This window comes from Oreochromis niloticus, unplaced genomic scaffold (genome assembly GCF_001858045.2).
Source record: "Oreochromis niloticus isolate F11D_XX unplaced genomic scaffold, O_niloticus_UMD_NMBU tig00007471_pilon, whole genome shotgun sequence".
Lineage (NCBI taxonomy): Eukaryota > Metazoa > Chordata > Actinopteri > Cichliformes > Cichlidae > Oreochromis > Oreochromis niloticus.
The window spans coordinates 1,089-13,593 of record NW_020328597.1 but is presented as its reverse complement, the minus strand read 5'-3'; the positions used below and the strand labels follow the sequence as shown (position 1 = coordinate 13,593).

General features: G+C 39.0%; 2 protein-coding genes across 2 annotated transcripts; both read left to right on the top strand.

Moving 5' to 3' along the window:
• Positions 1 to 2,998: 2,998 nt before the first annotated feature.
• Positions 2,999 to 4,847, top strand: LOC102080814 (uncharacterized). Its single transcript, XM_019353999.2, has 6 exons — positions 2,999 to 3,130; positions 3,231 to 3,554; positions 3,646 to 4,002; positions 4,086 to 4,202; positions 4,541 to 4,581; positions 4,679 to 4,847. The coding sequence occupies exons 1-6, from the start codon at positions 3,088 to 3,090 to the stop codon at positions 4,793 to 4,795; spliced, it is 999 nt and encodes a 332-aa protein (XP_019209544.1). The 5' UTR covers positions 2,999 to 3,087; the 3' UTR covers positions 4,796 to 4,847.
• Positions 4,848 to 9,640: 4,793 nt separating this feature from the next.
• LOC102078588 (uncharacterized) lies at positions 9,641 to 12,019 on the top strand. The gene is given in 7 exon segments (XM_019353997.2): positions 9,641 to 9,709; positions 9,809 to 10,132; positions 10,224 to 10,538; positions 10,541 to 10,579; positions 10,666 to 10,782; positions 11,764 to 11,804; positions 11,903 to 12,019. Coding segments are annotated over 7 exon segments (996 nt in total). The 5' UTR covers positions 9,641 to 9,666.
• The last annotated feature ends 486 nt before the right edge of the window (positions 12,020 to 12,505 follow it).

Below are 12,505 nucleotides of genomic sequence, written 5' to 3'. Positions count from 1 at the left end.
GGACAAAAGAACCCCCTGATGATCCTCTAATCACCTGAGCCAAGGTGTGAAAATGGGTGTGGGTCCCAATCAGCCAGGGTTTCGGGTGAGCTCATTGTGAAACCTGGCCCCACCTTATCATGCGATTTCCTGAGGTCAGATGGCCCAGGATGTGAGTGGGCGTTAAGGCGTCTGGGGAGGGAACTCAAAACTGGATTATAGATGGCAGACAGTTGGTGTCGTAAACCACCACCTCTGTTCAAAGATGGTCGCTCACAGTGGACATAGATGGCTTCTAGGGCGATCGTGGCTCAAGAGTTGGGAGCTCGCTTTGTAATCGGAAGATTGCCGGTTCGAGCCCCGGCTTGGCCAGTCTCGGTCGTTGTGTCCTTGGGCAAGACACTTCACCCGTTGCCTACTGGTGGTGGTCAGAGGGCCCGGTGGCGCCAGTGTCCGGCAGCCTCGCCTCTGTCAGTGCGCCCCAGGGTAGCTGTGGCTACAACGTAGCTTGCCATCACCAGTGTGTGAATGTGTGCATGAATGGGTGGATGACTGGAGGTGTAAAGCGCTTTGGGGTCCTTAGGGACTAGTAAAGCGCTATACAAAATACAGGCCATTTACCATTCTTTCACTCCTCTTTCAAACCATCTGTCCTCTCTGTCCAAAATGTGAACATTGGCATCCTCGAAAGAGTGTCCTTTATCCTTAAGATGCAGATGGACTGCTGAGTCTTGTCCTGTGGAGGTGGCTCTTCTATGTTGTGCCATACGCTTGTGAAGTGGCTGTTTGGTCTCTCCAATGTAGAGGTCTGGGCATTACTCGCTGCACTGTACAGCTTACACCACGTTGTTAAGTTTGTGTTTTGAAGTCAAAGGAGTTTGCAAAGAAAAGCGTCTGGACTTCTTTGAGTTGCTTGAAGACGTTTCACCTCTCATCCGAGAAGCTTCTTCAGTTCTGATGGGTGTGGGTCCCAATCAGCCAGGGTTTTGAAGTTTTGAAGTTTTGTCTTTCGGGTGAACCAGTTTTTGTCTGAGTGTGTTCTGTGTTGACAACATTATCCCCTCAAAAACAACAAACCCTGGATCACCAAGGAGCTCAAGGAAATCCTTAATAAATTAAAAAACAGGATTTTCTTCACCGGCTCTGCACTGGATAAAAAGTAGGTCAACAGGGAGGTCAAGAAGGCCATAAAAACTGCTAAACTGGAGTATAAAAACACAGGTGAAAAATAATTCACCACAGGGGACCTCTGCTCAGCCTGGTAGGGCTTCAAAATCATGGCCTCTGTGAATACTGTGGGCACCACCCCCAGAACCATCCAGGTGGAGGGCAGCAACCCCTCCTCCCTCCCTGACAACCTCAACGCTTTCTACACCAGGTTTGAGACGGACAATATCACCCAGCTTGAGGAGTCCAGATCCTCACTCAAACTTGGCAGGTCTGCACTCACCCTCAGGACTGAGGACATGGTGTGAGCCCTCAGGAGGACCAGGGAGAGGAGCTCACCCGGCCCTGACAACATCAGCAGTCGAGTTCTGAGGCACTGTGGCAACAAGGAAGTGTGTTCTGGACTCTATTTCAACACTCAATTGACAGTCACACCGTCCCCCAGCTGTGGAAACACTCCACAGTCATCCCCATCCCCAAAAGAAACAACCCAAAGTCTCTGAACGATCTTCGTCCTGTGGCCCTCACCTCCCTGGTGATGAAGGACATGGAGAAGATCATAAAACAGCATATCGTAAGAGCAATTGACCCCCTGATGGACCCACTCCAGTTCTCTTACCGTGCACGCAGAGGTGTCCATGATGCAAAAATCTTCATCTTGGACTCCACCCGCGAACATCTGGAGCTCCCTGACTCCTCTGCCAGATTTCTGTTTGCTGATTTCTCATCAGCATTCAACACTCTGCAGCCTCATATCCTGACCACTAAACTTTCCTCCCGATTTCACCTGGATGATCAGCTAATCCTGTGGATATTGGACTTTTTGACCAACAGGACTCAGAAAGTTCGGGTCAACAACTCTCTTTCTGGTCTCTGTTCCACCTCCACTGGCTCCCCCCAGGGCTGTGTGCTCTCCCCCTGCTCTTCATCCTCTACACCGATGACTGCAGATCCACACAGCCCAACTGTCACCTGGTGAAATATGCTGTCGACACAGTTCTCCTGTCACTGCTGTCAGGCCCCTCACAACACCACAGGCCTGCTCTTCAGGAGTTTGTAGAGGGGTGTGACAGCTCCAAACTTTAACTGAACGTGAGCAAAACCAAAGAGATGGTGGTGACCTTCTCCAGTAGTCAGAGGGATCTGGCTGCTTCAGTCACCACCGCCATCCACGGGAAGCCAGTTGAGGTAGTTGAGGAGTAGAAATACCTGGGAACCATTTTTGACAACCTCCTGAAATTCTCTGCCAACACAGAGGAGATTCTCAGGAGGTGCCACCAACGGCTATACCTCCTTAGGAAACTCAACTCCTTTGGAGTCAGTACACCCATCAAAATGACTTTTTACTATGCCTTTTTTTTGGTTTTTGGTGTTGGGTGTTTAAACAGCTACTGACCTGTTTAATATGTAATTTGCTCTCAAAAATGCCCATAAGCTTTGGTTTTTGAAGAGGCTAAACCATTTGCTTCAGGCACGCAACATGTATTCAGGCCTTCTCGTCAGCTCTTTTAAGGTAAAAAATGCAATGATCAGTCAAAATGAACAATGAACGTACACACTTTCCTTTGAAATGCAAAATGTGGTGATTTTCTGAAGTATTTCTGAGGTATTTCTTGCAGTAAATGCCACAAACAGCAGTTGGGACTGTGCTGATTACTCTTTTAGTGCTTAAGATTTATTAAGAAAAGTTTTTAACAAGAATAACTATAACCCATAGGGAACAGTGTTCTAGTTAACAAAATAGGCAGTTGCAATACAAGATGAAAGAAGATGAGAGCTTTTGCAAAGCCCAGGAGGAGGCAAATGTGACAGGAAGTCTACATTTGAATCTATTCTGTACTGACCAATCAGCAGCATTTTACTGTCTTACCGAATACAGTGATTTCACCTCCTTCATTCTGTGAAATACCAGCCAAGTCCTCAACAAGGAGCAGTGTCACGATGGTCATGTTATGGATTATGTTGCTTTTTCTTCATCAAGGATGTAAGTGTGCATTTAACTTTACTAAAGATGTTCTAAATTGAGAATTTAATGTCAAATAGATGTGTGGAGAAAACCATAACTTTTCTATATTCTAATTCAGATACTCTAGTTCCAGTGAAAATTGTTCAGCTTGGTGAACCAGCAAACTTAACATGTGCTTTGCCCGATGTGGTCAACATTAGAGGAGTCCACTGGTACAGGCAGAGTGTCGGAGATACTCTCAAATTAATAGTCACACTGTTTGAAACTGCAACACCTCAGTATGGTCAAGAAATATTTAAATCAAGATTTCAAACACATTATGATAAGAAATTTAGCAACCTGACCATTTTGAAAGCAGTCCAAGACGATGAGGGAATCTATCACTGTGGAATCATAGAGTGGATTAATCCTGAATGGACTGGAACATATTTGTTAGTAAAAGGTAAGTTAGTAATACACTGCCGTACTTTTATAAACTTTAAAGTGTTTCAGGGCGTGTTATGAAGAATGTTTTTGTGTCTTGTATTACACAGGAAATAATCAGCCAGCATCAAATTATACTGTTGTTCAGTGGCCAACACTGTTAAATCCACTGCGTTCAGGAAATTCAGTGACTCTCCAGTGTTCAGTCTATTCGGACTCTGACAAGATGTGTCCCAGAGATTATAATGTGTTCTGGTTCAGAGCTGGATCAGATCAATTACACCCAAGCATCATCTACACTGATGGAAACAGACACAGTGAAAGTGAGATAATATCAGACTCACAGGAGAGGTGTCTTTATCGCTTCTCTAAGAATGTCAGCTCATCTGATGCTGGGACTTACTACTGTGCTGTGGCCACATGTGGGGAGATATTATTTGGAAATGGAACTAAACTGGACATTGAAGGTATTTGATGTTAAGTACTTTATACTATATATTCCAAGCTGATAACAGTTTTTGAGAATTGATTTTTGGTTTGTTTTTTGTAGTGCAGCCAACACAATCAGCATTTATTCAAATGGCAATATTAATAGTTTGCTTGGCCATTTCTCTCTTTGGAAATGTTGTCTTGATTTGCAACCGAAGAGTATGTAAACCATTTCAAGGTAAGTCTTATAAAAAGCTGAAATTATTTAAAATGCTAAAATTATTTCAGTCACATTTTTAAGACCCCAAATCTATGGATTATAGAAACATGACAGAAGTTATACTGTAAAGCTATAAAGAGTCAATTACTGTACATGTTTTCAATGGTGATTGAGGTGTACCATTTTTATTTGTGTTCCTGTGTGTACTTCAATTATACAAACAAATTTATGTAAATAATTCATTTTTCTCAGTGATCAGTGACAATAAATTCTGAGTTAAATGAAACATTAGATGCACTTCACTACCGTATTTTTTTGTTAGAATGTAATGAATGTAATTTGTTTTGCTATATCAGATACTCCAAACAAGACCTCAAACCAAGCAGTACATGATAGTGTAAGTAATTACAATTATTGGTGTTCAGTTCATATTTGTCAAAAACACCTTGATATCACTATGTATATAAATGTTTTACTTTTTCAATGTTACACAGACTAAAGCTGATGAAGAACTAAACTATGCTGCACTGCATTTCTCTGAAAGAAAAACAAGGAGAAAGAGGAAGACTGAGTTTGCTGAGGATAGTGTTTACTCTCAAGTTAAACGCTGATGCCAATGACAATGTTTAGGATTTCGTGAAATTTAAATCGAACCTGACATCAGACCCTATATTTGTGATTCCTTCGTGTGTTATTTTTTTTTGTCTTACTTAAATATTACCTGTGAACAGTTAAATTGTTTCATCAGTGACAGTATATGGCCTTTAAAGACCAGAAATTTAGATATTTTTTTTCCATTTCTGCTTTGCATATGTGATTTCTGACTGTAATAGCTAGTCATGCTTGCTGTGATTAAAACAAAATATTATGTTGATTGCTGCAGGTGTTTTTTGTTTGTGTGTGTGTGTTTAAGTTGGGCCTCTACAGGCAAGCAATGAATTCCTATGTCAGTTTTGAGACTTTGAGTTTTTTTGCTTACATTTTATTTCAGCCTAACAGAAAGTAAATGTCCAGTACATATTGTCATGTATGGTGATACATGCTCAATCATCCAGGTAAAGAAATTCCAGGAAGTTGATTCTGTTCATCTAAATGTAACATTTTCAGTGGGAGAAACGTTTCAGGAAGACAGGGAGGAACACTGGGTTAAGTGGAAAGTCAAAGAGGCCATTAACATGACATAGGAATGAACAACTCTGAACGGAGGAGGGGGCCCCAGAGTACAGCTTTCACTATCTTACAATGCTGTGACTGTAGCCATTCACCACACTCTGTGAATGGTACTCAAGGCAATTGATCAATGATCATGACAATTTGCATTTCAGCAATCTTAAAACTGATCTCATAGTTCATTGTTAATCAGTTAATCAATGGTGCTAGTTTCGGTCACTATGCAAAAGTACTGTTTATAAGGTTGGGGAATCCTGCAGGCCAGTCAACAAAAGGAGAGGGAGAGAAAAATAGAGGAGAAGGAGAGGAGAGAGAAAGGAGAGAGAATCTGCTTTATAGTGATTGTCTGTGAGTATCTTTTTGTACACCTGTGCATGTGAGAACACTTGTGTTCATAAGCTTTGTCTATGGAAGTCTCTAAGGCTACATTTACACTGCAGGTCTTAATGCTCAATTCTGATTTTGATCAAATCCGATTTTTTGGTTTGCTTGTTCACACTACAAATAAAATGTGACGCAAACGTTCTCTAGTCTGAACCCTCAAAGCGGCCCGCATGCACAAAAGAAGACGTCACACACAACGCGCTCTGTTTAGACCCAGAGCAAACAATATTGTTTGACTGATGGCCCTTAATATAAAGACCTGTTTCGGACTTACGTTTCCCAATTTGCTTTAAGTTGTAAAGTTATTTTGTTATTTACATATGGCTAATAATTATCCTGATTGCTGTTTTAGAGAGGAGCGGTGCTTCAAAGGATAGTTGCAGATTCTGTCAGAATCTGCAGATTATACAGTACAAATAAAATGTTCACGATTCTCCAACGTTGTCTCCCAACAGTTTCACTGACATCTACACGGGATGGCCAGGAAGCATTCGCGATGTCTTCTCGGGCGCTTCACCGGCGCTGATAATGGCGCCTGTCTTGTGTCAGTGAATTAAAAGACGAATTTAATGCGACATGACCGTTCAAACAGCAATCGCTTTCTAAAACATCAGATATGTATCGGATTCAGTACCACATATGTAAGTGACCCAGATCGGATTTGAAAATATCAGATTTGTGCTGTTCACACTGTCATACCATGATCGGATATGGGTCGCATAGGGTCAAAAAAGTCGGATTTGATGCGCTTTCACCTGCAGTGTGAACGTAGCCTAATAGTGTGTGTGGGGAGTCACAGCCCTGCCCCCCAGGACATAAAGTAGGCATGGAGGAGATCTGGGCCACAGACATTCAGAGGCCCCTCAGAACACAAGAGCCTCAGGAGGACCACCACAGGGACAATCACAGCAGAGGAGAGCCTGGAAGGGGGTCCCCCACCAAACTTTTTGTTTGTAGAAGAGAAATTGAGTTTGAGCATATTATGAAGAATGTCTTTGTGTTTTGTATCACGCAAAAAACAATCAGACGACATCAAACTATACTGTTGTTCAGTGGCCCACAGTATTAAATCCACTCCATTCATTAGATGCAAGGACTCTTCACTGGTCAGTCTATTCTGACTCTGAAACATTTCTCCTGGTGATCATAATGTGTTCTGTTTAAGAACTGGATCAGATAAATTACACCCAGCTCAGATATAATGAAAGTGAGAAATATCTGACACTCAGGAGCTTATCTGACCTTAATATCTGATCTTGGTTTGCCTGCCTATTAAGTCCACTTATTGATCCGTGCACCTGCACCAGCAGTGATACTGACCAAAAGTCTGGGAAAACTACTGCAATCATTATTACAGGCTAACGCAAAATGTTGATGTATTTAACCAGGGAACCCCATATCAAAGAAGTTAACTAATTTAAAGAAAAAAAATGATTTTGATCAGAAAAAAAGATGATTTCAGAATCATAGGAATCCACTCAACACTTTAATGTGCCAATGGAATTTATTTAGTTTGATATTTTTCAACAATGATTTGGGGTTATGAAATGTGAATTATACAACATGTTTTGTTGGCCCCCAAAATACTACCATAGCTTATGTTGCAGTTAATAAAAGTAACCAAAGAGGTTGTGTTTCCATAGAATCAGCTGAACAACAGTTTTTTTTGTGTTTTTTAGAAAACACAAAAAAAACATTTTTATTGGAACTGTTTATTTTAACACATATTAGAAAGGCCAGAGCGTCTATTAAAGGACTACAACTCCTGCCCTTCTTGGCCTATGCTGATGGTTGCGCTGAGTGTGGGAATCTTGTCTAACAGCAGCTTCACACAGTCTTGTGTTGAGTCTCCTCTTCCTGTTCCTCTGTTTAGTGTTTACTCTCACTGAGGAGTAATGGACTGTAGCATCGTCATCATCTGAAATTACAGGTATTTTAGAATTTATGTCATCAACTTCAACTCAAGTAAGATTATTGGAAGAGTCAGAAATATGTGCAATATATCTCCTACTATTTAAAACAAATCTTATAAGATTATTCTAATATTTTACAACATATCTTAGAATTTTTAATCAGCATTTCTATGTGGTTGGGTCGATAATTTTTTCGCAATGAAATTTTTCAGTAATTTTACTTCCATCAAAGTGGATTTTAAATCAAGTAATTGCATATTTTCATCTTTAATTAAAGTCTCTCAGAAGTAATGATGGGCAAAGTTTCACCAATCTGCAAAAGAAATAGGTCTACAAATTGTGGAATAATTTCCAAATAATGTTTCTCAATGTAAAGGGACAAGTCAGAAAATCAGTATTGGAGGCTGGTGATTTTCAGGTCTTCAGGTGACACTAGATTAAAAACACAGTCAACACAGTTAAGATGCTCAGTTCTAAAGCCTCCATCTCTAATGGTACGGGGTTGGTTTGTTCTACTAATCCAGTAAATAATTCTGCAATTTCATTTGTAAAACTAACTGTATGTGCACCTATTAACTTTATTCCAACACTTTGTATTGTAACAAATTTAACAATACATTGTGATATCTTTATTATATGTTGTCGGTATGAATTTGCTAATCTCTTTTCCAAAAGCATGCTGCAGAATATATAGTAAAAGCATATTTACCAAATCATTTGCTTGGCCCACATTTGACACGTCACATCCAGCATGATTGGTGGCACGTACTTCCCCTAAAGAAATAAGATTTGGTGATATGATTGGAATAATAGTGTGGTAACATTAAAAATATCCAAATGAATGGACAGACACGTTCCTTCCCGTGGTGTGCCCAGTGCACCTCCAGTTCTCTAATTATACAATGTTATTATACCAACTATTTCTACAGAAGTTTTAAGCGATGGATCTTTAGTATTTATTTTTGCAATGCAATGTTGTGATATGATAACTGTTCCTTTTCAAACACACATCTACTACAAAATATAACATAGGAAAACACAAAGGGAAGAAGATGACTACAAGTGTTCCACTGAGTGTTTACTCACACTAGAATCATGTAACAAGGTTATATAAATGCAGTGATTTATTTTATTGTAATTATGTGTTCTTGTTGTTGTCCAGGTATGATAAACTGAAACATATATTTGGATCTTAAATATAATTTTAGTTTAAAAATCTATCTTTACACACACACACACACACACACACACACACACACACACACACACACACACATAGTTACGATAAACCCACCTTTGCAATGCTGACAAACATTTATCCCTCCGGGGTACAAAAGAAGAAGCACAATCACAGAAATGCAACAACCTAGCAGAACTCCAAGAATAACAACAACAGGGCCTAATCCTGGTCCTACATTAGTTAAAAGAGAGAGAGAGACTGTTTAACTTAATATGTGATCATGGAATTTCTCAGTTGTTGCAGAAATGTGCTTATAATCAACAATATTCTGTTTTTGTAGAGCTAGAGACAGTTTATGATGAATCTTTAACAATCATGGCATAGATCTAAGAAATTGCTTGATTAAATCCCTTTTCTTCCCATTCTGATGATTTGTTGGAGCCTCAGCAGGTCTTTTTGGCCATATCTACATGCACTGAGCTGCTGTTGCACATATAACTTCACTCATTCTGCCCCGCAGACAAAAAAGCAGTTGGGACTGTGCTGATTATACTTTGAGTGCTTACATATTATCAAGAATAGTTTTTTAACAAGAATAACTATAACCCGTAGGGAACAGTGTTCGAGTTAACAAAATAGGCAGTTACAATACAAGATGAAAGAAGATGAGAGCTTTTGCAAAGCCCAGGAGGAGGCAAATGTGACAGGAAGTCTACATTTGAATCTATTCTGTACTGACCAATCAGCAGCATTTTACTGTCTTACCGAATACAGTGATTTCACCTCTTCATTCAGTGAAATACCAGCCAAGTCCTCAACAAGGAGCAGTGTCACGATGGTCATGTTATGGATTATATTGCTTTTACTTCATCAAGGATGTAAGTGTGCATTTAACTTTACTAAAGATGTTCAAATTGAGAATTTAATGTCAAATAGATGTCTAGAGAAAACCATAACTTTTCTGTATTCTAATTCAGATACTCTAGTTCCAGTGAAAACTGTTCAGCTTGGTGAACCAGCGAACATAACATGTGCTTTGCCCAATGTGGTCAGCAGTAGAGGAGTCCACTGGTACAAGCAGAGTGTCGGAGATACTCTCAAATTAATAGTGTCACTGTATGAAAGGGCAGCACCCGAGTATGGTCAAGAAATATTTAAATCAAGATTTCAAGCACATTATGATAAGAAATTTAGCAACCTGACCATTTTGAAAGCAGTCCAAGACGATGAGGGAATCTATCACTGTGGAATGATAGAATGGATTAATCCTGAATGGACTGGAACATATTTGTTAGTTAAAGGTAACTTAGTAATACACTGCCATACTTTTATACACTTTAAAGTGTTTTGAGGCATGTTATAAAGAATGTACTTGTGTCTTGTATTACACAGGAAATAATCAGCCAGCATCAAATTATACTGTTGTTCAATGGCCAACAGTGTTAAATCCACTGCATTCAGGAAATTCAGTGACTCTCCAGTGTTCAGTCTATTCGGACTCTGACAAGATGTGTCCCAGAGATTATAATGTGTTCTGGTTCAGAGCTGGATCAGATCAATTACACCCAAGCATCATCTACACTGATGGAAACAGACACAGTGAAAGTGAAATAATATCAGACTCACAGGAGAGGTGTCTTTATCGCTTCTCTAAGAATGTCAGCTCATCTGATGCTGGGACTTACTACTGTGCTGTGGCCACATGTGGGAGATATTATTTGGAAATGGAACTAAACTGGACATTGAAGGTATTTGATGTTAAGTACTTTAATCTAAACTAAATATTCACAGCTGAAAAGTTTTTGACAACTGACTTTTTGTTTGTTTTTTGTAGTGCAGCCAACACAATCAGGATTTATTCAAATGGCAATATTAATAGTTTGCTTGGCCATTTCTCTCTTTGGAAATGTTGTCTTGATCTGTAACCGAAGAGTATGTAAACCATTTCAAGGTAAGTGTCATAAAAAGCTAAAATTATTTAAAATGCAAAAATTTTTTATCATGTTTTTAGGACCCAAAATGTATGGATTTGTGATGGACCGAGCAGTGAAGGAAACTTAGGCACAGGTTAAAGTCCAAAAAAATGATTTTTATTTAACCCAAAAACATAATGGTTAAATCATGCAAAAAGAATCAAAATCTTGGGCCCATAAAAGAGGTCAAAATAACAGAACTCTACTCAAAATTGACAACACTACTGATAACTCAAACAAACTGACCCCACTTAACGAGACACAGGGGAAACTTAAATAGTGGCTGATCAGCCCACAAAAATACAGAGGGGTAAAACACACAAAACCTAACTGAAACTAACATAATGAACTCCAATTCCCCCCCATGGTCCCGAGTTATGGAATGAACCAATTAGCAGTCTTCCATCAAAGCTCGCTCCGCCCCTTTTCCACCTCTTGGCTCCTCAATCAAGGACTGGAGCAGCTGCAACTAAGGTAACTCAGAAACAAAAGATTAATCATACATAACAGTGTAAACTAAAATGTGCGCACTTATTTTAGAATGCAGTGTTATGTGGATATGTGAATTAATTCTAAACCAAACCCAGTTATTTATTGTCCTGTAAATTAATTCCTATATTTAAAGAAAGACAAATGTGAATGCAATGTTACTTATAAGCCTCTACACTAACATGGTGGTATTACCACTGTGTGGCTGTAAGTGCAGCCATCACAGGATTATACAAACATGACAGAAGTTCTGCTGTAAAACGAACTGTTTTCTGTGGCGATTGAGATGTAGCGTTGTGATTTGTGTTCCTGTGTGTACTTTTTTATACAAACAAATTTATGTAAATAATTAATTTTTGTTAGTGATCAGTGACCATAATTTGTGAGTTAAATGAAACATTAGATGCACTTCACTACTGTATTTTTCTTTTGTTAGAATGTAATGAATGTAATTTGTTTTGCTATATCAGATACTCCAAACAAGACCTCAAACCAAGCAGTACATGATCATGTAAGTAATTAAAATTATTAGTATTCAGTTAATATTTGTCAAAAACACCTTGATATCACTATGTACATTACTGTTTTACTTTTTAAAATGTTACACAGACTAAAGCTGATGAAGAACTAAACTATGCCGCACTACATTTCTCTGAAAGAAAAACAAGGAGAAAGAGGAAGACTGAGTTTGCTGAGGATAGTGTTTACTCTCAAGTTAAACGCTGATGTCAATGACAGTGTTTAGGATTTCGTGAAATTTAAATTGAACCTGACATCAGACCCTATATTTGTGATTCCTTCGTGTTGTTATTTTTTTTTGTCTTACTTAAATATTACCTGTGAACAGTTAAATTGTTTCATCAGTGACAGTATATGGCCTTTAAAGACCAGAAATTTAGATATTTTTTTTCCATTTCTGCTTTGCATATGTGATTTCTGACTGTAATAGCTAGTCATGCTTGCTGTGATTAAAAAAAATATTATGTTGATTGCTGCAGGTGTTTTTTGTTTGTGTGTGTGTGTGTTTAAGTTGGGCCACTACAGGCAAGGAATGAATTCCTATGTCAGTTTTGAGACTTTGAGTTTTTTTGCTTACATTTTATTTCAGCCTAACAGAAAGTAAATGTCCAGTACATATTGTCATGCATGGTGATACATGCTCAATCATCCAGGTAAAGAAATTGCAGGAAGTTGATTCTGTTCATCTAAATG

Bases quoted from the DNA above. Each gene is read 5' to 3' on its own strand.
- LOC102080814 (XM_019353999.2), top strand. From the start codon at position 3,088: ATGGTCATGTTATGGATTATGTTGCTTTTTCTTCATCAAGGAT. The intron at 3,131-3,230 runs GTAAGTGTGCAT...ATTCTAATTCAG, and splicing joins GCTTTTTCTTCATCAAGGAT to ATACTCTAGTTCCAGTGAAA. The intron at 4,582-4,678 runs GTAAGTAATTAC...AATGTTACACAG, and splicing joins ACCAAGCAGTACATGATAGT to ACTAAAGCTGATGAAGAACT.